The 23,589-nt window shown below is 39.6% G+C and overlaps 1 protein-coding gene across 7 annotated transcripts in view; it reads right to left on the reverse strand.

The window, feature by feature from the left end:
• The window catches only part of NCOA2 (nuclear receptor coactivator 2), a 190,908-nt gene that overhangs the window by 16,992 nt on the left and 150,327 nt on the right, over positions 1-23,589 (reverse strand). For all 7 annotated transcript variants that reach the window (XM_065053750.1, XM_065053753.1, XM_065053752.1 and 4 more), the window contains 8 exons: positions 14,874-15,084; positions 11,525-11,734; positions 9,311-9,526; positions 8,498-8,627; positions 5,304-5,469; positions 3,268-3,546; positions 1,765-1,842; positions 992-1,229 (listed from right to left, as the gene is read on the reverse strand). In XM_065053750.1, the coding sequence (XP_064909822.1) occupies positions 992-1,229; positions 1,765-1,842; positions 3,268-3,546; positions 5,304-5,469; positions 8,498-8,627; positions 9,311-9,526; positions 11,525-11,734; positions 14,874-15,084 (1,528 nt within the window). The remainder of the gene's footprint in view (positions 1-991; positions 1,230-1,764; positions 1,843-3,267; positions 3,547-5,303; positions 5,470-8,497; positions 8,628-9,310; positions 9,527-11,524; positions 11,735-14,873; positions 15,085-23,589) is intronic.

Consider the following 23,589-nt stretch of genomic DNA (forward strand, 5'->3'; position numbering starts at 1 on the left):
GCATATTCAACAGAAACAAGTCACCCCTAATGCTGGTATAAGACTTAAGTGGTATGAAATATATTGCTATATTCACCGTCTGCATGACTTCTTACTGATGTGAAGGGTAACAGATCAATAAGAGTAGATAGCAAATTCTGAATTAGATGGACATAATCTGTCATATCAGCAGAACCACACATTACGTATTATTTAATATGATTGTAATATAACTTATACAGCTTCTTTATAAGTATTGTATTACAGAAATTGCATGGAGGTAACTGCACCATGTATCCCCAGAACAAAGCAGTATACAGCTTCGTAAAATATATTAAAAAATAGCTATAATATTACACATACGTTTAAGGACAGGGAAGGAAATACCTAATCTGAAATGAATTTGTATTATTTGAACTCAATAGTTAGTTGCTAATTTTACATTATAATGCACACAGGAAGAATTACCTTTTTGGGGAAAGAATCTACCTGATACTTACAACAATATCTCATTACCAAAATGCAAAAAATCCTCACCAATATAAAAATAATTTTAAAGGACTATGTACAGCTTTTCTTCTGATGAAGCTTCTTGTCACCTTATGCCATTGGCCAGCATCAATATATATCTTTTTCTTCACTGGCACTCGTTACTATATATATTGGTTTGCTGAGTGTAGTCAAAATTCAGAGTCCGTCAAGCTGATACATACACATATACATGTTTCTGTGTGCATACATATTTGTATGTGTTTATATGTATAGATATATGCAAACACACACATCGTGCTTCTGCTCAAAAAAAACAGAGCTGTGCTCAGAGAATACACCGTACTAGAGCCAGGAAAGTGGAAGGTACCATGTTGCCAATGGGCCTGAAGCTCCATGTTTCCCATTGTTCCCAGGGAGGTAAGCAAGGGGCTGTGGGAGAGGGGACTGGACCCAGCACAGGGGAGGATACTGGGGAGTTAGGATTGCCAGAACACACTGGAAGGGTGGGTGGAACCAGTACCGTAGTTTGGAGGAAACGGAAACTGCTGTGCGTTCGCTTGCGGGATCCGTGGATTGCTCATGGTTGCTGGAATGCCACCAGCAGCCACCATGCTGGGGGTCATGTTCAAGCCCTGTCCTCGCATCATCAGCGTGCGCTGCTGCACCTGCTGCTGTTGCTGCTGCATCTGTCGCTGCCGCAGGTGCTGGCTCAGGATCTCCCGCTGCCTCTGCGCCAGCATCTGCGCATTGATAGGGCCCTGCAGGGAGAACCACCGCCACATATCAACAACCCCTTCTAAGGCAACCTGACCAGTGGAGGCATCTTCACCGGGGCAATCAGGAAGATTCTAGCTCTTTTCTTCCCCCCAACACACAATTAACAATAATATTAAATGGGAGAAAATAATCTAATTAATGCTTCTGCTGGGAAAGACTTCCAACAGTGCAAGAGTCAGTAACTGAAATAATAGCAGTGTTTAATGTTGCAGTAATTTGTAATGGCAAATAGAGCAGCTCATTAAAAAAATGTATCTTTTGGAAATGAGAAGCTTGGTTAAAAATGCAGTTACATAATATCTCTGGTAAACAACCATCCACCGCATGTAAATATAGGGAAGACTCTCAGGAATAAAACAGTAAAATACTTCTTATCATACAGACTGCATTATTTGTATTCAAGCTTTAGAACGCAACGTATGTATTTACCACATAGCATTACTACTGTATTTAACTGGAGGGAGAAACAAAAAAAACAAAATTATTATTTTTTTTTTTAAGTACTGTTTTGCTCACCTGTGTTGGCACGCCAGGTCTCAAAGACAGATTCATATTGGAGACACTGCTGATCTGATTTATCAGTGGCTGCCGATTCTAAAGGAAAAAAACCCAACAACCCAACACCAAAACACAAAAGTGTTAGGAAGGAAAAACAGACAAGGGTAACTCTATATATACAGAGGTATATATTAATACATCTACTTCCGGATCACATGGTTTGAGGACCTAGTTTTACATATTCAATCAGGGACCAGTTTTTCTGCTCAAGTCCTATTATCATTTGTAGAATCCTGCTTCTTAAGGAGATAATATACCATAAAATAACAACACAGGCATTAACCTGTTTATCAAATATGCTGCCTTTACAGTCCCTGTTCTTTTTGAGTTTCGGACTAGACTGCTGATGTTTCCTCTGCATTAGACCCTAGCCCTATGTTTGAAGACAGAAATGATCCTAGAATCATAGGATAGTTTCAGTTGGAATGGACCTTCCAAGGACATCTAGTCCAAGCCCCCTGCAATGGGCAGGGACATCTTCAACTAGATGAGATTGCTCAGAGCCCCATCCAGCCTGGCCTTGAATGTCTCCAGGGATGGGGCATCTACCACCTCTCTGGGCAACCTGTGGTAGTGTTAAGGTATCACAGCTTCAAAGTAGGAGCTCTTGGTTCCCAATCCTATGATGTTTCCTCCTCCACTAGAAAAGCATTAGTATCTTACTTATAGTACTATGAATCTATATATTTAAAAATGAATAAAAAAACAACAAATTAAAATGATCCTCAAAAGTAGACCTAAACCAAGGGAAATAAAAGGATGTAGGTAACAAGCAGGAGAAGACTTCGGGGAGACCTTATTGCAGCCTTTCAGTACTTAAAAGGGGCCTATAAGAAAGATTGGGACAGGCTTTAGCAGAGCCTGTTGCAACAGGACAAGGGGTGATAGTTTTAAACTAAAAGAGTGGAGCTCAGGCCAGACATGAGGAAGAAATTTTTTACAATGAGGGTGGTGAAACACTGGCCCAGGTTGCCCAGAGAGGTGGTAGATGCCCCATCCCTGGAGACATTCAAGGCCAGGCTGGATGGGGCTCTGAGCAACCTGATCTAGTTGAAGATGTCCCTGCTTATTGCAAGGGGCTTGGACTAGATGACCTTTGGAGGTCTCTTCTAACCCATACTTCTCTATGATTCTACAAAACCATTTAGACTGCTGTAAGTGTCAAGATATTATAAACAGAAAAAGTCTTATATGACAAAAAGGACCACTGCAGCCTTGCCCAAAGAAGTATTGCCTAGGCTTAAATACCAGGCACACTCTTGCACAGTATTATAGAAAGAGTAGTACAAAGATGCCAAAAAGAAAAACAAAGAATGCACAAGTTGCTGTCTCGGCAACACTCACTCGGGTTAGTGTTTCTGGTTTAAAAATGGAATTAAACTACGATAAAACATGGTACATGATTAAGACCGGGCCCATTTGGAGCAAGCTGGCAGTCAGTGGGCGCCGCTGGGGCTGTACCTGCTGTGCCTGGAGCCTGTGCTGCAGCTGGAGCCGCAGCTGGTTGGGCTGGTTCTGGACGATGCCGGTGGGGCGCAGGCCGGGCCGGGGCTGCATGCGCAGGGCTGCGTAGCCCGGGCGCTGCCCCAGCGGGTGGAAGTTGGGGTCCTGCATGGGCGCGTAGCTGCCCTGCGCCATCTGAGCCTGCGCCGCGTACTGCTGCGAGAAGACTGGAGCCTTCTGCTCCATCAGGATGCTCGAGTCCTGGCTGGAGAAGGTCTCTGGGTCAACAGCTTGGCTCTGCAGAGAGACGTGAAACAACAGAAACAGTTGGTGGGATGCGGCTTTTCACAGGATCATACAAGACTAATACAGCCACCCTGCAAAACCATCCTTCTAAGATGTGAACATTTTTCAAAAGAAAATGACATAAATTTTCTTAATTATATACAAAACTGAAAAAAAAAGACGTGTATTCTGAGGGTAAAAACAATCATCGAGACAAATTCCTCCTTTCCTTCTTCCTCTCCTCTCTTCTTCTCCCCCTTTTTCAAGACCCACAATCTTTGTCATGTTCTTAACACAGCCATTGTATCATTCTGCTAACGAATAAAAACTTGAAATGACAAATACTACACGAAAGTCTGTAAATGAAGTGATGCCAGCATATTTTTGCCATTGAATCTGAGATAAATTCAAAGATGTTACAAATGAATAAGGAAAATAAAGTAGATTTTTATCAGTATCTTTGAACAAAATAATGACTTCAAATAAAGTTGCCTGAAACTATTACAGAAGCTAACGTGAACAGAGTGCCTAATTCTTTCAGGACACTTTCACAGAAACTGATTATCCATTAGCATAAAAAAGCTAACACAATTCTAAACTCCATTCTAGATACTCCTCCAGTATTTGCTCTAGCCAGAATAATTTTATAGCTTATTCCACACTGACTTTGGAAATCAAGTTAATCTAAATTTCAGTGCCCTCATGAAAAAAAGATTTTAGGCTCCTATAAAATGTTTGATGGCTATTTTAAAGCATGTTCTAAAATGCAATAGTTCTCTTATTTGCAAAGTTCTTTAACTGTTTCCACTGATATGAATTAAATAGAAAGGTATTTACCACTTGCCTGAAATAAAACATTATGCACTTTTTTTTTGGTGGTGGCATCCCAAAAGTTGTGTCATATTGCACAAAAGTTTCACACTGTGAAATTAAAGTTCACCAGTAAATTCTGTCTCTGGATTAACACCTCACTGAGTTCTGTGTTGTACCAAATAGGCTTGGAGGTAGTTTTCTCATGTCCAAAGCAGGATTTCATTGGTCCTATTTTATATTTAAAATGCAAAGCTAGTTGAGAAGTTATGCTCAGGACACTGATCAGTGATGGGAAATGCAATATGGATTCTAGGCTTGTCTGAGAATACTAAATCATTATAGAGACATGTATAACTGGTTTTGGAAATGAAATTTTGATGCCAGAAACATCAAGCACTAACTTCCATCCCCTGATTTTTTTTTTTAAGCACACTTGGTGCTTGGAATGAAATCAGCTGTTTCAGGTGAAACTTGTCCCTTGACACACATTGATCAACCAAGAGAAAAACTATGGGTGAAATTACACATTACAGGTTTGCTCATGAAAAATTTTGTTGCCCCCATCCCACAAAGGTCTTGATCTTGCTCCTCTATTCTAGGTCTTCATATGCTTTTATCTTCTTTTCTATAACCTGTTGCAGGCTGTGATCTTACTTTTCTCCCATACAGCTGTTCCTCTGACCACCAGATAAACAGAAGCTTGTTAATTTTTTAGTTTAGCTCAGGTTAGTTGCATAAAATGAAGTGTCTCAGCACAGGTCAGAAAAAGGAGAGTTAAGTGAAGGTTTCCTGGTGACACTGAGCCATCAGATGGACTCCCACCAAAATAAGTAATTCCATCCTAGCTTGCAAGAAGTGTTTTATAATCCCTTTCTTCAACACACATTTCACCTCCACCTTGACAATGTATCCTTTAAATGCAGCAACCAAAACACACAATGCAATGTCCAGAATACCTGGCTAACTAGTTCTGGTATTCCCAGAGCTCTGTCGATTTCTTCTAAACCATCAAAATTCCTTAATGCCATGTAAAGCTGATCCAAGAGAGCACCCTCATCACTTGGTGACTCTGCTGAAGGATGATTACACAAGAGATCGTCTGGTGAGCTGCCAAACGGTTGCCTGTGAAAACAAGAACACAGCGTTGGTAAACAGCTGCTGAAAAACAAGAAATAATATCAGGGGATTAGTACTCAAATTGAACTAGCAAGAGGAGACAGAAATTATTTTAATCGCTGCCAATTTGGTTTAGAAAATTATTCTGGATCAAAGTTACGCTACCCAAAGAAAACTAAAGAGCATGATTAATGCCTGTTAAGATCTTACAGATGACGTGTATCCAACAAGTAGGCAAGCACAACAAAGGTACACTTGAGTGCTGGTTTCTTATTACAGGGTTAACAGAGGAGCAGAGAATTCAGTATAGAATATAGTCACTGAACACAGAAGACTACATATTTTTTTAACCAATTGCAACTTTGAATTTTAGATGATAGGCTGAGTATACTATCACAAGTAGAAAAAGAACTGCTTTCCACAGACACTCCTCTTAACTGGTTTTCTATCAGACTAAGTAAGCCGAGGAGGTCACAGAGGGGTCCAAGGACTGTCTGAGCTTGCACAAACCAAACATCTGGAAGAGCTCACCAAAAGCATGAGGGAGCAGGAAGAAAAGGACATTTGCCTTTTTGTTTGCAGCAAAACACTGCATCAGCTCAGCCCATCTTATAGAATTGCACACTTGGGTACCAGTTTATGCACCTGGTTATGTGCCTCAGAAGGGTGTCAGCAAGAACTTGGATACTGTCAGGCAGAGCGTTGTGGCTCTATAAATCCTGTGTACCGCACCCCTGAATTTGTATGCAAAGCATGCTTACAGTTACAAAGGCAGAATAAAGGTTTATTCCAAACCCAAAGGACAAAACCTACCGAGAAACAAACTAAATCTGAAATGACACCTTTTCTGAAGTCAAATGACAGATTTTTGTTTTGCAGAGTCCACACACGAGCCCTATTTCACACACAATGCTACAACATTACAATAGAAAATCGAAAGAGCAAAGCATTCTACAAGGGCAGCTACACTATGCACATCATGGCCGAATCTCATCCCAGATAATTACTCAGAGACAACAAAAGCTGTCACACATGGAGGGAGGAAACAGCACTACATGTGAACCCTTTTTACATGTCTGTTTGGAAAAACAAAGAAACATGTTTGTGTAGTTAGTTTCCATAATGAGATATATGGTTGCCATGGAAGTCTAATCTCTATGTCAAAGCAAAGCAGAAGGGAAGAGCCGCATCGTCAGGTGACACACAGGAAAAATCAAAGGATGGCAAGCAGGAAAACTAACAAAAACATATTCTTTTTAATTACATCCTGGATTGTAAAAATAAAAATAAGTATACATATGATGCACCTTTAAAACATCGTAAAGTGTTAATCAATCTCGCATCTATAGAAGTATCTAGAACTCTCACAGATGGAATTATAAATCAGTAAAAGGGAAGAGCAAAATAAAAAAATCCTTTGAACCAAATAGCTTGCAAACTTTAAAGACGACTTATAAGAATGGATCTATGATTTGGAAAAAAGCCAAAAAACCTCCCTCAAATTGTAAATGGGTATGAATACATAAGAAAAATTTTAAAACAGTCATCAAATTCTGCATGTTAAACAATGACAATTACTTTTTTTGTGTTTGTGGTTTTTTGTGTGTTTTCATTGTTGTCGGTTTGGGGTTTTTTTCCTTATTTCTTTTATGTGCCGTAATGAAAATGTTTAATTTTTCTCTAAAAGAATTACTGACCATTTAACTTTTATAAGATTTAATATTCATGACAATAATCAGATTATAAAAATACAAATCCCAGGGACTAAATGACAGGATCAAACAATTCATCATCTCAGATTGGGTGTAAATGATCAAAATATGATTACTTTCAGACTCATTGCAATGGGAATTTTTTTTCACCATCTTCAGCTACAAGGAAATTATAAGAAATGTTAAGGGAACAGAATGGAAGAATTCACTGCCTGGCTTGCTGACCAAACATAGTCTTGCATTTTATTTTACAGAGCTATTTTTAAAGTGAATAATTAAGTTATGCAAACAGTGCTTCTGGTATATGGACATCGGGACAATTAGCACCAGGAAATTTTGAAAAGCTTGAAAAAGTTCGAAAAGTAACAGAGAAAATTACACACTTAAATTTACTGATAATAGTTTCAGACAACCTTTGATAATAAGAATTAAAAGAATGCAGTCTGAAGATAAACCTTTCTTCAAACACACTTTTTTCCAACTGCTTTCTCTTCATTTTCTTTTCAATGGTCCTCTCATTCACTACTGAAAAATATCCCAACTTACACAATTCAAAAGATTTCAATTTTTCCCCTTTATCTGTCCATTTTATATCACTTATACAGCCCACACACATAACAATTTCTCTAATTTAAGCTGCAAACTTTCTGAAGAAGAGTTGGCTCTTTTTAAAGTGTAAGCTGCTTTTCATTGTTATGGCATTATTTAAATGTCTTAATAACGAGTAAAGTTAATATATTATACATCAATTAATAAGTTGTGATCAGACTGTGGTTCTGGTTACTTGAGAGGGAGATAACTTTAGGGAAGAGACAGGCTTCCTTCCACTTCACCACTCCTTCCTTAACTTTAGAATTTAGGTCAATTAAAAAATCCCCCGAAAACCAGAAGATAACTGTGTCCTGCACTACTTAAAACACTACCTCGCTGCACAAAAAGACACCTATATTATAACTACAACGGCCCTGATATTTTTCCACACTTCATGTTAAGTGTAGTTATTAATAATAAGAACAGCGAAACCAGACAGAATCATGCCCACATTAATGTTTGAGAGGCAAAAATGGTGCAAATACCTGAAGCACTGGCAGCACGCACAGTAATACTGAACTTCCAATACTTTCAACACATTAAATGGCAAAGAGAGCATTTAGAAGTAGTACTGGAACATGTACACATTTAATGAATATAAAACACTACGAGAATTAAATTGATATACCTTTGGTGAATATTTTATGTAGAACTTTGTTTCTGTAAGGAGTTATAAATAAAATATAGGCCTGTAAAATCTCTCCATGTTTTGATGTGACATTAAGACTCACCTGTTCTGATTACCAAAAGTTGCCTGATCTATAGGCAAGATGCTGTCTGGCCATGGTGCAGTCTGATTTGGAGGTGCCTGTTGTTGGCTGTACTGTGGTCCTCCTATGTTCATCTCCAGTTCAGATGGCCCTAATCAAGAAAAATAACCATGTAACTTTTGGGAAAAGAATCTGTTTCCATGTCAATTCTTTCTATTGAATTATCTATGTTGCAGTAAAAGCAAACAAAAGCATTAAGTCTTCAGTAACATTACACAGTAACTTTTTTTTGTTAATAAATTGCTATTAAAATTTGAGAAAATAACATGAGAACTCTGGGAGGGCTTCAAAATCATAAAATGGCAGATATGGCAGAAATGCAAAAATTAGTAAGATAAACATAAAAAAAGGACAGTATATAGAGTCAATATCATAAGGTACTTGCTTTAACAGGGACCAAACCCAGTGATTGTGTTGCCAGCATTCCCTTTTAAAGAACCCTGCAGTTTTTAATGAGCAAGAGCAACTCCATACTCTCTTTGGCCGTGCCACTGTGGAGCTACAGAGTAGCAGGAGTTGTTCATATCAATACATGCATTATTTATCAAAGTTATAAAAGTTAGTTATAAAAGTCAGTGTATTACACACCTTCCTTCCCACTTCCACAGGAAACTTTCACTGTGGAATACAGTTCTCATCAAATCTCTAATTGAAGCGATTCTTTTATTTGTTTGTTTGCTTTCTGCTTAATTTCTTTTTTTTTTTTCTTCCTGCTTCATCTTTGACAATCCAGCATCTGCCAAAAGGCACAACTCCATACTTGTCAGGACTTACCCATATTCATGACCTGAGATGGAAGCATCTGCCTGGGGCCAGGCTGGTTGCTGGGTCTCAAGGGGATGCTGGCCGTGGGGTTGCGAATCATACCCGCTTGCACTGGCCTGTTCATGGCAGTCGCGGTGGGCGCGCAGGTCACCCTCACAGCAGAAGCCTGGCTTCCCCAGTCTCCAGATGTCATGGCAGGTCGAGGGGCATTGCCACCCATCATTCCTGCACAAAAAGGCAAACAGACTCAGGCACCAGCACATGATTCAGAACAGCTTTAGCATCACAACTGCCTGATGAGCTGCATTTTTAGTAACGAAAATGCAGCAGTTTCACTCAAAGTACATTGTACCACAGCTGCCCATCCAGATGTGCAAAGCTACAGAATGATGCCTTACACTGCTTAGTCAAGGGACTGGAGATTATTATACATTTAACATGAGGAAGATCCTTTTATCATTTCCGAAACGCTGTTCAGAGTAAGTGTTCCCACATGCAGTCTGCAACAGGTGCCGCGGGTGTGTGGATAGCCCTGACTTCCTTCCTCAGGAAATGAATCACGTTTGCTGATGTGTGTGTCAGTGCTTTACTCTCCAAGTGCTAAGTCAGAAGGAAGACTTGAGTAACAACATGTTATCGCTACACACACTTAAAAATTAGAAGGATTGAATTTAAATTCACAATCTGCAAACATCTTTTGGTGAGTCCTTTCATTCAGAACCTGGAGCATTCTTAGCTTCGAGGCTCACCCAGATAATTTCAAACCATTATACAGTGCAGGGAAATTACTCACAGGAACTTTCCGATAGATGGTGAAGTTCATTACCGTTATTTTAGGGGAAGTCCTCCTACATCTACTGTAAACAACTGATGCAGTTTATTTACACTTGGAATATATAGAGTACTACGCTCTTACGGACACCAAAAAAACCCCAACCAACCCCCAACACAAAACCCCTGATGTACAGTCACAGTATTTATACGTTTCCATTTTATACAGTCAAGAGAGCAGACAAAACACTGATTTCAGATTGGACTACTGGTCTCTCCAGATGCATTTTTCAAGACACTTGAACGAATACTAAAAGCCACACAAAAATTTATTACTCCTCAGTGCAACTTTTGGTGATATACAGCCAAGGAGAAAAGCCCCCTGTGGAGGGCCACTGTTTCAGCTGCTGTACAAAATTTGCTTCAGTGTTACATCCTCAGGTTTGTCCTGTTTGTGTACATATTCTATCAGCTGAAATATGTGGTGTGCTAGAGCAAATGGCAGGAACACAGATAATACTCTCTAAATTGTATACATAAGATGAATAACATCCTCTAATATGTATACAGAACATGAAAGTAACAGGACACTTGAAAGGCTACAAGTTGACCTCTAAACTGCTTAAATAGGATATTTCAGTGTCTGGCACTAAGTCTTTTTTAATACTGATGCAAACTAAATATAAAATTTTGACAGTGAATAGCTAACTGAAAGGACTTACAATACCCATTTGTTTACTCAGAGTTTTTAGCAGTTGTTGCACACTTGGACTGTCTCAGACTATGTACTAGTTGAAATAAATCAATCAGCCAAGCTTTTCTTGTGAAAACTCCTATGGCATCTTTGCCTAACAGGGAAAAATGAAGAAATCAGTGCACCTCGGATCAGGCATAATCCATGAGAAGAGGCAACACTACTGCAACATCTGATGGTTCCCAAAACGTTTTTTTTTCGGAACGTGATGAAAACATGAGCATTTCTTTAATTTAAAATGAGAACTAAGGCTAATAAATAAAGGATAACTAAGGGCAAAACCAATGTCTGTAGAGATACACATCATAAGGACAACAGTATTGCCCACAATTTTGTTTTGAAAGAACTACCTCTACAGAGAAGTGGTTCATTCATTTGCTTTTTTGAGGCAGAGAGATTGAATCTTCACCCAACTAAGCCTCAGCTGAATCTGGAACACTGATGTGAAACAGACTCTAACTGCCAGTACAATGTGTTCATCTAGAAGTTTTCAGGTAGGTGAAAAGCAGCACATAAAGAACAGAAACAGAAGTTCAAAATAAATATGCCAATACATAACAGCCCCTGAAACACAATTATTTCCAGACTTTTTGGAAAGTACTTATAATAACCTGTACTTGTAATAACCCCGACATTAAGTTACACATGCTATAGTCTGTCACTCAAGTATATTTTAAAAACATGGAAAGTCATCTTACCTGTGCTACTGTTGCCTAAGGCTCCTTGACTTCCTATCATGCCTTCATTCCTGCCCATCAGTCCTGGCTGAGGTATCACTGAATAGGGGCTGCTTGTTCTTATGGGTGGGAAAGTTCCTGCACCTGTTGGGTTCTGCAGTGTGATGTCAAGTGGTAAATTCTGGTTTGGTAATAACCTGCCCAGTTGCCCTGCTCGTGGGTTATTAAAAGCTAGACAGGAGGAGCAAAGAAAAAAAGCAAAGTTACAAGAATGGAAACTTTACTTGTTAAAAAAAAAAAAAGAATGAACCTAAACACACTTTAAGCTCTGGGGCTGAGCTATTTAGTGCTGCATAGTTTACCCACTCCATATCTGTCTGAGAAACATCCCCTCTCGATATTTTTATGTAAATTTCAAAATGGAACATTCTGACACTAAAAGAGAGATGCTATATATTTTTAAAACTTTAAATGGTGCCATTTAACTGACAGAAGAGCCACTACAGCAATATGTACCACTATGTGATGTGAATACTACTGCCAGTTAATCTTATACCTAGTAGGACTGTAATTGCATGCAGATGTCATCCTGAGGCAGATTGTTAGGAATTAACTCGGTTTTGAAAGTTTTTCAGCATAAGCTGTGCCCCTGAAGGAGTCACCAAAATTAAGGACAGGTTGAGTCCATATCAGATCCTGTAGCCCCATTTCTACATCTCCCTCTTAAATTATTTTTTTTTTTTTACATTTTTTGTCATTAATAAAAATGAATACTTCCATGATTCAGCAACAGCAAATAAGCAGTCCAGAATTAGAGCTGTGCCACCGTAATATTCTGGGAAACAGAACCATGCTTCATGGTTACCGTCACCCTTATATAACTATTTTCTTTTGTTGGGGTGTTTTGTGCTCTTAAAATCAACCTCTACAAAGAAAACTGCAGACTGACTCAGAAAAGTGAGCTGCAGGTCATAACGGGCAAGCATCTGGCTCAGCTGGTCCCTGGGCAATGTTCCAATGCATGAAAGCATCCCCTATGTGCACAACTAGTTCTCAAATACGAATCAAGCACTGACCTTGTGCCTATGATTCCATTTCCAATCATACCAACAAAATACATACAAATAAATTAAACATTTTTGTGAAATTATTTGCAATACTTCCTGATAGCTTCCCCTAGGAGAGGCTCTGATATAACGGTATCCTTAGAGTGACTTCTGCATTTTTATGTTTGCCACATTATAAAGAAGTTAAAGAACTTCCTTCTTATTTTAGATCAAAGTAGTGATACTTTTGAATTTGAGAACATAGATGAGGTTTATGGAGCTTGTTAAAAAGTACAGAAACATATTACACGGGTCTCTGACTTTTCTTCTTATTTTATAAAACCAGACTACAGGAACTCATTGTATTTATTTATTTTTTAATATAAGTTCTTTGCCTGGTGAATTTGCTTATATGTGTGTGTACGAAACACATCACATACACCTAATTCCTAACCATGAGATCAAAATTTTGTCTTGACTGTCCATTCAAACAAGCAAATAAAACTTAATTATGAGACAAAAATGACCTTGCCAAGCTTAGGGACATCATAAAGTCTAAGGATTTAACCAAAGCCGAACTTTAGTGACAATTTCTGAACAGTTTGTCCCAGAAGTTTGAAAAATCACACAGATGAGTAAGTTACTACATGGGTAGATTTGCCAGCACTCACAGATCCTACTAAAAGGAAAGCTGGAAATGCAGCACTAAATAGTAACACAGTTGAGATGTGATGCTGCTCAAATCACATACTCTACTTTTGGTCAGGACAGGGCTGAAGGAGGCTCCCTGTTCCCCTCACAACAAACTCTAGCAATCTGGCAAATCTAGCAGCTTTCAAGTATTTTTTTTTTTTCCTGTTAAACAGATAATAATATTTAAAGTGTTTTCATGTAAAATCTGTAAAATGAAAGCTGCTTATTTCTTCAGAAGAAACAAAAAACCAAACTCACAAACTTCTTTCGGAATTGTATATGATTTGACGTTCATTCTACATTGCTTTTCTATGAGCATATGAGAAGCCACCCACTATTTCTGTGCACCTGTTTTCTGTAAGCTTTTCTACTGAAAACAAGGCAGAAGTTCCCTAGGGGAATCAGTCACAGACACAAGACTGAGCTGGGCAAAAAAAGTTTTAAGGGCTTTAATTTACATGGGAAACAGGATGCTCCTGTGACAGAACTGCTGCTAACCACCAAGAAACTCTCATTTACAATCATACTGCTACTGTACTGCCAGTAGCTTTCAAAGCAGATTTAAAGCCAGGTTAACTCTGGAAAGCCAAAAGGCTGCAGTGGAAGGAACCAACAGACATTTCTTCAGAAAGAATATGCTAAAGATTTCAGACGCACAGAGACTTCCTTCTGACTTACGTGCTGCTGCTGGTAGTATCCCCATATTTACAAAAATGACTATAATTAAATACAAGCATCTTTCTCTGAGCAACACTGATAACAACTGGTAATTTAAGGATCTTTAGTGGTTTTAATATGAATTTAAACATTAATATTATTAATATTAATTTAAATATTTCTAAGTAATAATTTGCATTCATTTGAAAGTGTCACACTATTATTTTAATAACATCACAATGGCTAAAAAGATTATCTAAGCCCTATGTTTTACTAAAAAAACTCACTAATGTATGTTTAAGGAGTAAACAGATGCTGCCATCCTGGACAAAAGGATTAAAAAATGAAGCAGTGGCTTTTTATACTATTTCTAGCTGATAAGACTCCTGTCTTGCTCACTTTCTGCTATTCTATGGTGGCAGACCAACATTTCAGAGCTGATTTCTAAGTTAATTAATAAAGTTAAGCAACACTGTCAGCTAGAAGTGACTCAATTAAAAGCCACAATTTCAAATTAAACTCAGGCACTCCTCTTAATCATATGTATTTCTATTAATCTTGTGGTTTTAGAAGAGGACTCTCCTTCACGCTTAGAAAAGCCTCTCTCACCCCTTTTACTGAAAGAGCTGCCGCAAAGGACCTATCTGCATCACAACAAAATGCTCGAGCTCTCCACGCCCAAGTCCCTGCAACAGCAGTAACTCCTATAGCCACAGCAGGGGATATGCAATTTATTTTGAGGGCATCCCTTAAAACTCCTCAGAGGGTGCAGACTTGCAGGGTGCTGAGTTAGGACATAATCTCCGCACGCGTTTGGAAACGGGACGACCGCAGATGGCGCTCCGTCACCACGCAAGGCCAGACCATGACCATGACCAGGGGCTGCCCGGTTCCTCCCCCACCCACCCGGGGGTACCGCCACAGCTTTGGGGGTTCGCAAGCTTGGTCAACACGCGTGCAGAAGGCAGACTCACTGCTCTGTGAAATCCTCATTGCTGGTTTCTGGGCGGCCACGGCCGAGCCGGGGCTGCTGTCACTGGTGAGCTGCATGAGGTCATTGATGATGGCTTGCTTGTCCACCGAGCCCGCTGGCGCTCCGGGGCGGCTATCCGGGAAAAGCTGCGGTAACTGGCTGTTCTGCAGGTCATCCAGAATCTCCTCCAAGTTATCCAATTCACTGCCTGGCTGCAATTAAAAAAAAAAAGCACAAACCCACAGTACAGGTCGCTGTTCTCCTGCGGTCGGCGTCCTCACGTCGAGCCAGGCAGCCCACAACCTTTCCTGCAAGAAGCTTGATGTGGAAGAAGCTCACAAAGTTGGTGAAAGGGGACTGTGAGGGCTTGTCTGCCTTGCATTTGGGGAGCCCGGTGTGGCACCAGCACCCCTTCAAAACCCCAGCATTGGAACATATGAATCTGCGCGGTCTGTACCTCGGGCCAAGAGGAGATTCTCCCAGTGTGCTCTGTGGCTGGTGCAAACATCAGGGAAAATTGGGCAGGGGAAGAGATCCAACACTGATAAAGATAGCGCTTCATGTAGGTATAACCAATATTCCTTTCAGCACAATCATATTTCTAGCCTCTTTATGACTTGATGAAAAGCATATGATGGAAAAGTTGCTTCATGGCTAAGACAATTCCCCACATACATTTTCCTTGTTACATTCAAAACCTTAACAATGAATAACTATATAAGTTAACTGGCAAGAAATAGACATTTCAATGAAGTCCTAGAAATAAAAAACTGTCAGCTATTTACTAGATTTAGGCATTTATTTTGCTCGCAACTTCCAAAATCAGTGAAAATAACTTCAGTAAGAAAAAAGAGGCGAAATCTAGTTGCAATCAATTTAGCAGAGACTTACCATGAAATAAAGATGGGAAGAAAAATAAGTTCATCCCATACTAACATAAATACTGTCCTGCAAGTTTTTCTAAAAAAAAAACCCTGATTTTCACCAGTATTTTTTGTCAGTTTCTCTGTCTACAGAGATACATCAGAAATACATCCTTTTATCACTGAAATCTGGAAATTAATACAAGTATATTCTTCAATCTTAAACTTTTAAATAGGTAAGACTTTGAGAGTTCTTCTGGGTAATAACTACAAACAGGCAGTCCAGTCTCAGTTACTGCCAAGATGCACAAGAAACATTTCATGACAGTATTTGTAACAAAGATCTACTCAAAACCAGTGCCTTTGTTAGAAAATGTGCAATGACAGAAGAGAGGCAGAGAGTGAGCAGCGAGCCGTGAAGGATGGGGAACCGAGAAAAACCACCACAAACATGCACACAACTGAAATACAATTCTTCCTGTTCTTTTTTGCCCTGCCACCACATTGTGAACTTGTTACTTGTTGAGTGCAAGCTTACACCGCAGATCCCAGGATAATGTAGAAATACCTGAGAAGGCTTTAAACTACTTACCCAGGCTCTCCCAGACTAGCCAGGAAGCTCTGCAGATTGGTCTGGACTAAACTCCTGCTGCCACAGCTAACGTGCTCCTGGGAAGCCCAGCTATTCTATTCACAGGAAGCTGAGATGCCTAGAGGTTACATCTCTACATACCTTTTTTTGGATGACTGACTGCAGATAGACACGGTATTACTCTTTACTCCTTCCACATCACCTCTTAATCTTACAGATCAGAATATATGGTGCAAAAGAGGAAGGAGTTTACTCAGTTAAAAGCAGCATGTGGGTCATCTGAAGTCTGGTGTTACTGGCAAAATGATAGGAAATCATAGAATCATAGGACTGGAAGGAATTTAAAGCCTCAAGGTAAAATCAGAGTATGCCATTCCCCTCAGAAGTTCACATACCCTCTTCTTAAAGGCATCCAGTGACAGCAAATCCACAGCTTCCCCGGGGAATTAGCTTCAGCACTCTGCCATCTTTACTATTTGAGCTTTTCTCCTCAGTGTAAATTCAAAACCTCCCCCACTGAAGTTTAGGCCCTTCCTTCCTCTTGTACTTTGAATCTGGCGAACAAATTGTGTTCTCCTGTCTTTTTCTAACCTTTCCTGTATTTGAAAACATGTGCCTCTTGGGCCTTTAAGCTGAAGTTACTTAGCTATCTCAACTTGTTGAATTTTCTTCAGCATATAAGCCGCTTTCTAGACCTCTCATTACTCTTGCTGTTGCTGTGGACTGTCTTCAGTTGATCCATACTTTTGCTGAAGTGCCAGGTCCAGAACAGAACTCAAGATGAAACCTTACAACTGCTGAGTAAAGGAAAAAATGTACACAGAGTACACACACTGATGGTATATTCCAGAAGAGGCTGTGATTTTTTTTTACTTACATGACATTATGGATTCTCACTCACCTTATGCTCACTATGATCCCTAGATACAGCTCTGAAAAAGTCCTATCTAGCCAGCTGTCTCCTGATGTTATTCTCAACTAAATAATTTGTTCATTCTGAATGTTCTCCTAAGATTTTTTCCTCCATATCTCCTGGTTGCAGCTGAATTTGAATTCCATCCTCCAGTATATTTGCAGACATGTGCGTGTCACACGCAGCTTTACCACAGGTAACCTCTCTTCTCTCATCAGGTCAAACGCTGAGCAGGCTCTAGATGCCACATGGGCTCCTGCAGCACCTCTGTTTTGACAAGGAACCCTTAAGTAACTACTTCCTGTGTAAGGATTTCCAAAGAGCTTCCTACCCACTCAGAGAAGTTTTGTCTTGACCACGCATCTCTAATCTGTTTACGAGAATGCCACGCGTCAGAGCACCAAAGAGCCTTACTCAAACCAAGACACACAGCATATACTGCTTGTCTTATGCTGAAAATCCCGCTACCCTCTTGCCGGAGGAAAACAGGTTGGTCCAACATTACCTGCTCTTGACAAATCCCCCTGCTGACTCGTTGCCTTCCAGGCACTTATGAGCAGTTGGGTGGACACAGCACATCAACAGAAAATGTAGAGCCATGAGGAAGCAAGTGTGCTTATAGGAAGCATAAGTCATTGTGTGGACAGGTGATAAGCAGATTCAAAAAGGTGCTCCAAGAGACAGTTGTGAGCGATGTTTATAGGAGACGTATTTTGAGCACTGGAAGATCTGGTACAAGAAGAGTGCAAGATCCAGTGGAGGAAACTGATGTAGAGCACCATAAATTATAGAAGGATGATTCAATACTCTTTGGGGGAATTAAGACATGTGGCCTTCATTAAGCATATTGCAGACAACAGTGAAGGGAAGTTTTATATGCTGCAGGGTTTTCTGTTTTGGTTTTGTGTGGGACTTTATGTTTCTTTTTCTCCCCGCCCCCCCCTACTTTTTTTTAAACATTCTGGCTACTGTGATTCTTTGTTTAAACATCAGATGTATTAACCCCACTCCCCCCCAAAAAAAAAGCGCACCAAAAAACCCCAAAAGCAAACAAACAAACAAACAAAAACCAACCAACCAAACAAAAAACCACCCTAAACCAAAGCCAGAAAATAACATATTGATCCAAATGTGCCAGAAAACTGCACTCCCCAAGGTGCTTTTAATTCTTCTCAGGAAGTGGCAAAGAAAGGCCAGATACAACAGATGTATTATAACAACACAAATACATAACCTTCCTTTTTTGTGTGTAACATAATAAACATCAAATATTTAATCTTTGTTTTTTGATGAGGGTTCTCAACTGCTCCAAAATTTCTAAGACAGATTTAGGATTAACATCAAGCTAAGATCTTACCCTAAGTCTTTCCAGACTCACCCTCAAGTGGCACCATATGCACAGAAACTAGCATTGAAATATCTATTTGGTTAGTTTCATGGGGTTTTTCTTTTATGTTCTGTGTTTATTTTGTTAACTGTCTAAACTTAACTTTATGTAAATAGAAGGTACATCTCTCACCTCCCTGTAACACAATTATTTATCATGAATTAAAAAAAAGTGCCTGATAAAGTGCTAAGGATCAGAAGAAAGTTCTCGTGCACATATTTTCACTATCTCTAAGCAACGCAATTACAACAATCTCCGTATAAATGGGACACTAAGCACCAGAAAACATAAGACAAATTGTGCTTAGAAATATTTTTGCATTTGAAAAACTAACATGCTTTTGAAATACTTATCACCATCATGTAGGGAAGCATAGATAAAAGTGTTAACTGGTTACTGAAAGGCAGTTACACCTCAACATGAAGTCTGGTTTACAAAAATTGCTATGTCAAGTCCATCTCCCATGGATTGCAAAGGACTGATTAAGATCCTAAACTCTCCGGAGATCTCTCTTCCAGCACTGGCAATGCCCACAGCTTGCACTGAGACCTTGTATTCCAAATTTCATAGAAATCTACATTTCCTTTATGATCACATGTGTTAAAGGCATCTGAGGCTTTTTCCTTATAACAGGATGTCATTTGGTGGGGACACAACTTGAAACTATACCTACCTTATATAAACTCCAAGTTAGCTCATTAGCTACCCCTGTAGCCTGGGCAGAACATTTGGTCATACAAGGTAAACAAAACCAAATCCCTGCTCTAAAGTGGCCATAAATTAAAGGATTATTAAAAAAAAAAAAAAAAAAAAAGAAGGAAAAAATAAATCAGAAGTGGAATCAATGCCATCTTTTTCTCCTTGGTAACTGCATCAAACAAACAATTGGCTAGAAATCCCATTATATTATCAGGCTAATCTACTACTAACTTCTGGAAACAGAACCCTAATTGAAAGACACTCAGAAAATGGAATCCTTATTCTAAGGTTTTGATCAAGAAGAAACCAATGTCTTTGATTAATTTAATGGTTCTGGACATCAAGAAATAGATTTTTGGAAGATGAGAGGCATGAGTACAGAAAAATATTTCAGTATTGGGAAGATACTGGTTTCCACATAAATCAAGAAGAGAGCAGAGTTGATGAAGTGTGTGAGGAACACCAAAATGGTTTCTAAGTTTTAGGACAAAACACTTCAGATGATTTCTGGAACAATACTGGGAGAGACTGTGGCATAGCAAAGTCCCATAGCAAAGTCTTCTGCCTGTCAGACAAACGGGTTGTCTATATTGTCTACTGGCTAAAAAAGAGGAAAGTACACTTACAGAGGTAAGTATTTTATTCTACATTATGCCAAGCATTTTCTCAGAGAGCAAGCTATTTCAAAATTCTATGTCTTGGTTTCTTCATCTGTTATATGAATATAAGAATCCATACCAAATTTTACAGAAGAGTTTTGCAGTGCAAAACAATAGGGCTCAACAGAATGTTTCTTTAGCAAGGCAAAACCCAACACTGTTCAGTGCATGACGTTTCTCTGACATAACCCTATAGTTTCACTCTCCTCCCCTCAAGCTGTTAGCCCATCCTGGGCAGATCTGACCAGCTGCTGACCACCACATGGGGTGCTCCTCACCAGCAGCAGCGTGTGCTGGCTGCAGCCAGGAGCACAACAAGAGGTATTTTTTTTGCGAGACAGCACAAGCAGCAGTGAACAGGGAAGGAATGTGCAGAATGAAGTCCCACCGCACAGCCCCACAAGGGACAAGGAGAGTGGAGGAAGGCAGTTTTACTGCAGAGGGACACCCTATGAAACACACCTGTAGCTAATCAGGACTCATGTTTCCACTGCCTTCCCCTTCTAACAGTGGAGAACAGCATGAACCCTCACGGCGCTTAATAGCAAGTCCTACTACTGTTGGTGCTGTAGGAAAAGCCCTGCTGAGCCTCCCCAGCAGGTCCCTCTTTCATCGTCTCCCCCACAGCTGCCTTAACTGGAACAGCAATCAGCCTAATAGAGCTTGATAACCATCATCCCACCAAGGAAGGGAAAAAGGTACGGCAGCGCTGGAAATATTCTCTGCCATTTGCGAAAGGCTTCCTGTCAGTTGCTGCTCTCTGCAGAAGTGTATGTTTAAACACTCTACCTAGAAGACCGCTATTTTTAGTGCAGTGGTGCACTTCAAAGCATTTCCTGCTCAGAAAGTCACACCAAAAGTAAAAGGAGCAAACGCAATGGCTCTGCTGCCTCCCAGCTCCCCGATATCCATTGCAGAGGCCACCACATCGCTGCTCTGCTACACTTTCCAGAGAAACTGCACATTCCGGTGACTACTTAAAAATACAACATTCCCCAGGGATAAGTTGTTTTAAATAAACCTGCAAAACAGGTAACACAAGCACACGGCTAATTTTTACATATGGGAGGAAGAAGAGGGGGGGAAGTATGCAGGGGGATGGAAGAATTTAGCACAAGAATCTGTGTTCTGGTCTTGTACTAAATAGTTCCAGCTTTGATCTAAATTTAGGCAATGAGCACTTCCTGTGGGAGACCATCTTCCAAAGCTGAAGAGTTTCTGATGCTAAATATTTTCAGTGATTTTTATAATTGGGGTAAAGTGGTTATTTGTTTAAAGGCCTGGCCTTCAGCTAGCTAAATGGTTACACTATTTTATATTCCCCGCTATTTCCTCTCCTACTCCACACTGGACTTCTGTTTATTCAGCTCCAGGTTTCACGGCATTTTAAGTAGGTTTTAAAACTCTATTTACAACCAGCGGGAGCAAGAAAAGCCCTTCTGTCATTATCCAGCAGCCTTCCATCCAGCTGCAGGACTGGCTTCTCCTCACCTCGGTGCTGAGAAAGGTTCAGCATTTCAGCCCTCACCACTTCAACGTGACTCCTGCACTGCTTCGTGGTTTTCTGAACAGCCCCAACTCCTGGACCTTCCTGTACCTCCAGTTCCCTCTCTCCTGGGAGACAATCTCTGTCTTCAAATTTTAAGAAAAGGCAACACATCCACAGTTTATATTCCAAACCCCTCAAACCCCTCCCCTGACCTCAGAAACATGAAGCCTAAAAATAAAAAATGAATATTCACTTTACAAAGTTCATAGTACTGGGGACCTGATTTTCTAATGCTTGAGGCTGGCAATGCTCATATACACTGAAGTCTCTTTAAAGTCATATTTATAAGTTATTTGTTTACATTTAGGGTGAGATGCAACTTAGCTATCTTTAGTCATGAAAAAGGCACCTAGTCTAAACTAGCCATCCAGGCTACCACTAGTCAATGAGAACATCACTAAGGAGCAGCTTACCTTCCCAATTTGGGCACACATTAAAGGAGTATTTTTCTATTTTTCCATCAACGATAAAAGGAGCTCATAGGACTACCTGGACTAAACAGCTAAATTCCAGAGGAATTTAATTCTTGGGGAGTAAACTATCTGAAAGCCACGGTTTTGATCTACTCAGACACAATTTTTTTTTGTGATTACCAAATTCTATGTTTTTGCCCAGTATCAAATACGGAGGACTGAAGGATCTCTGCCTTCAATCCAGTATTTACTTCAGTATATAGGATCTGAACTAAGAATTGAAATCCATTAAATATTTTTACTATAGTTTATTCTTGCCAGTTTAGCTGTGAATTTCTTGATAGCTGTGTTTTTCTAGCCTAACAAAGCATAAGTTCTCATAGAGAATCTAAACCCTCCCTCTACAGGCACTACAAAGTAGTAGCTGTATTCAGAACTAAACTAATATCCACGATTGAGGATTAATCCCTGTACAAATTAGTCTAATTTGGCTCAATCTCCCCCTAGAAGGCCTGAAAAAACACAACTGCTCCTACATAATAGCAATAGCTGTCAAATTCTGTTGAAAGACAAGAAGTGAAGTAACCTTAGGAGACGTCTGGATAACTGAGATTTTAACAACGCTGTGTCCACACTGTAGTGGCATGTTTGGCCTCTATGTTCTGTGGTTATAATCACCATTGAAAGAACTGTCTACTGGTTAGAAACTGCCAAAAGGGCAAAGTAAAAAAAATAAAAATCCAGTGCTGTGACTTAGGGCTAAAAAAAATGTTTTCTGCCTTCTCTCAGCCTCAAAATACAATATAGAAAATATGACAATTATGTATTTATACACATAGAATAATAAAAATAAAATAGATCCACAAAAAAAAACACGTTCAAACCCAGTCTGCACATTAAAAATACACAATATTTTAAAAGTGAAGGATATGGCTGTGAGTGAGAGAGTCATGAACATTTAGAGTGTATGATCTGATCATGATTTACAAATTAAGGCTTCAAGCACAGGGCACTGTCTAGGAATTAATGACCAGCTGGGGGAGTTGATAGTGTAGGACAAAGCTAAGGACCATTAACTCCAACTAGTTATTAACTCCCCAGAAAATGCCTTATACTGAAATCGACATTGTAATTCCCTATTTTATAAATAAAATAAACAGTAATATTGCAGTGGCAAATTGCTTCTGCTGTGTCCCTTTTTCTTGCAAACCTCTGAAAACTGGAGCGTTCTGGGTCATGTGAACTCGGTGCTTTTTGAAAGTGAAATAATAGTTTTTAGCATAGGTCCTAAGAACATACAGTTTATTAGTATGTTGTGCAGCATGGCAACAATCACATGCACAACACAGAGAAATTCTGAATGCAAAATTCAATGCAGATAACCTCTGCACTGAACAATTAATCCTCCACAGGAGCTTGGGGTTGAATATAAAAACTTTCAAGTAAAAAAAAACCAAACCCAAAAAACAAACACCAAACCAAAACAACTCAAAACAAACTCCCTAATTGGCACAGAAACAATGAAATTCTGTTTGCCTTGATTTTAATTTGCAGATCAAGTACAGCACAAAGACCAGCAATGCAAAGTTGGTATCAGTCCTTTTAAACAGCTCCTGCCCTTGAGCATGAACCTGCTCTAGAT

This window comes from Columba livia, chromosome 2 (assembly GCF_036013475.1).
Source record: "Columba livia isolate bColLiv1 breed racing homer chromosome 2, bColLiv1.pat.W.v2, whole genome shotgun sequence".
NCBI classification, from domain to species: domain Eukaryota; kingdom Metazoa; phylum Chordata; class Aves; order Columbiformes; family Columbidae; genus Columba; species Columba livia.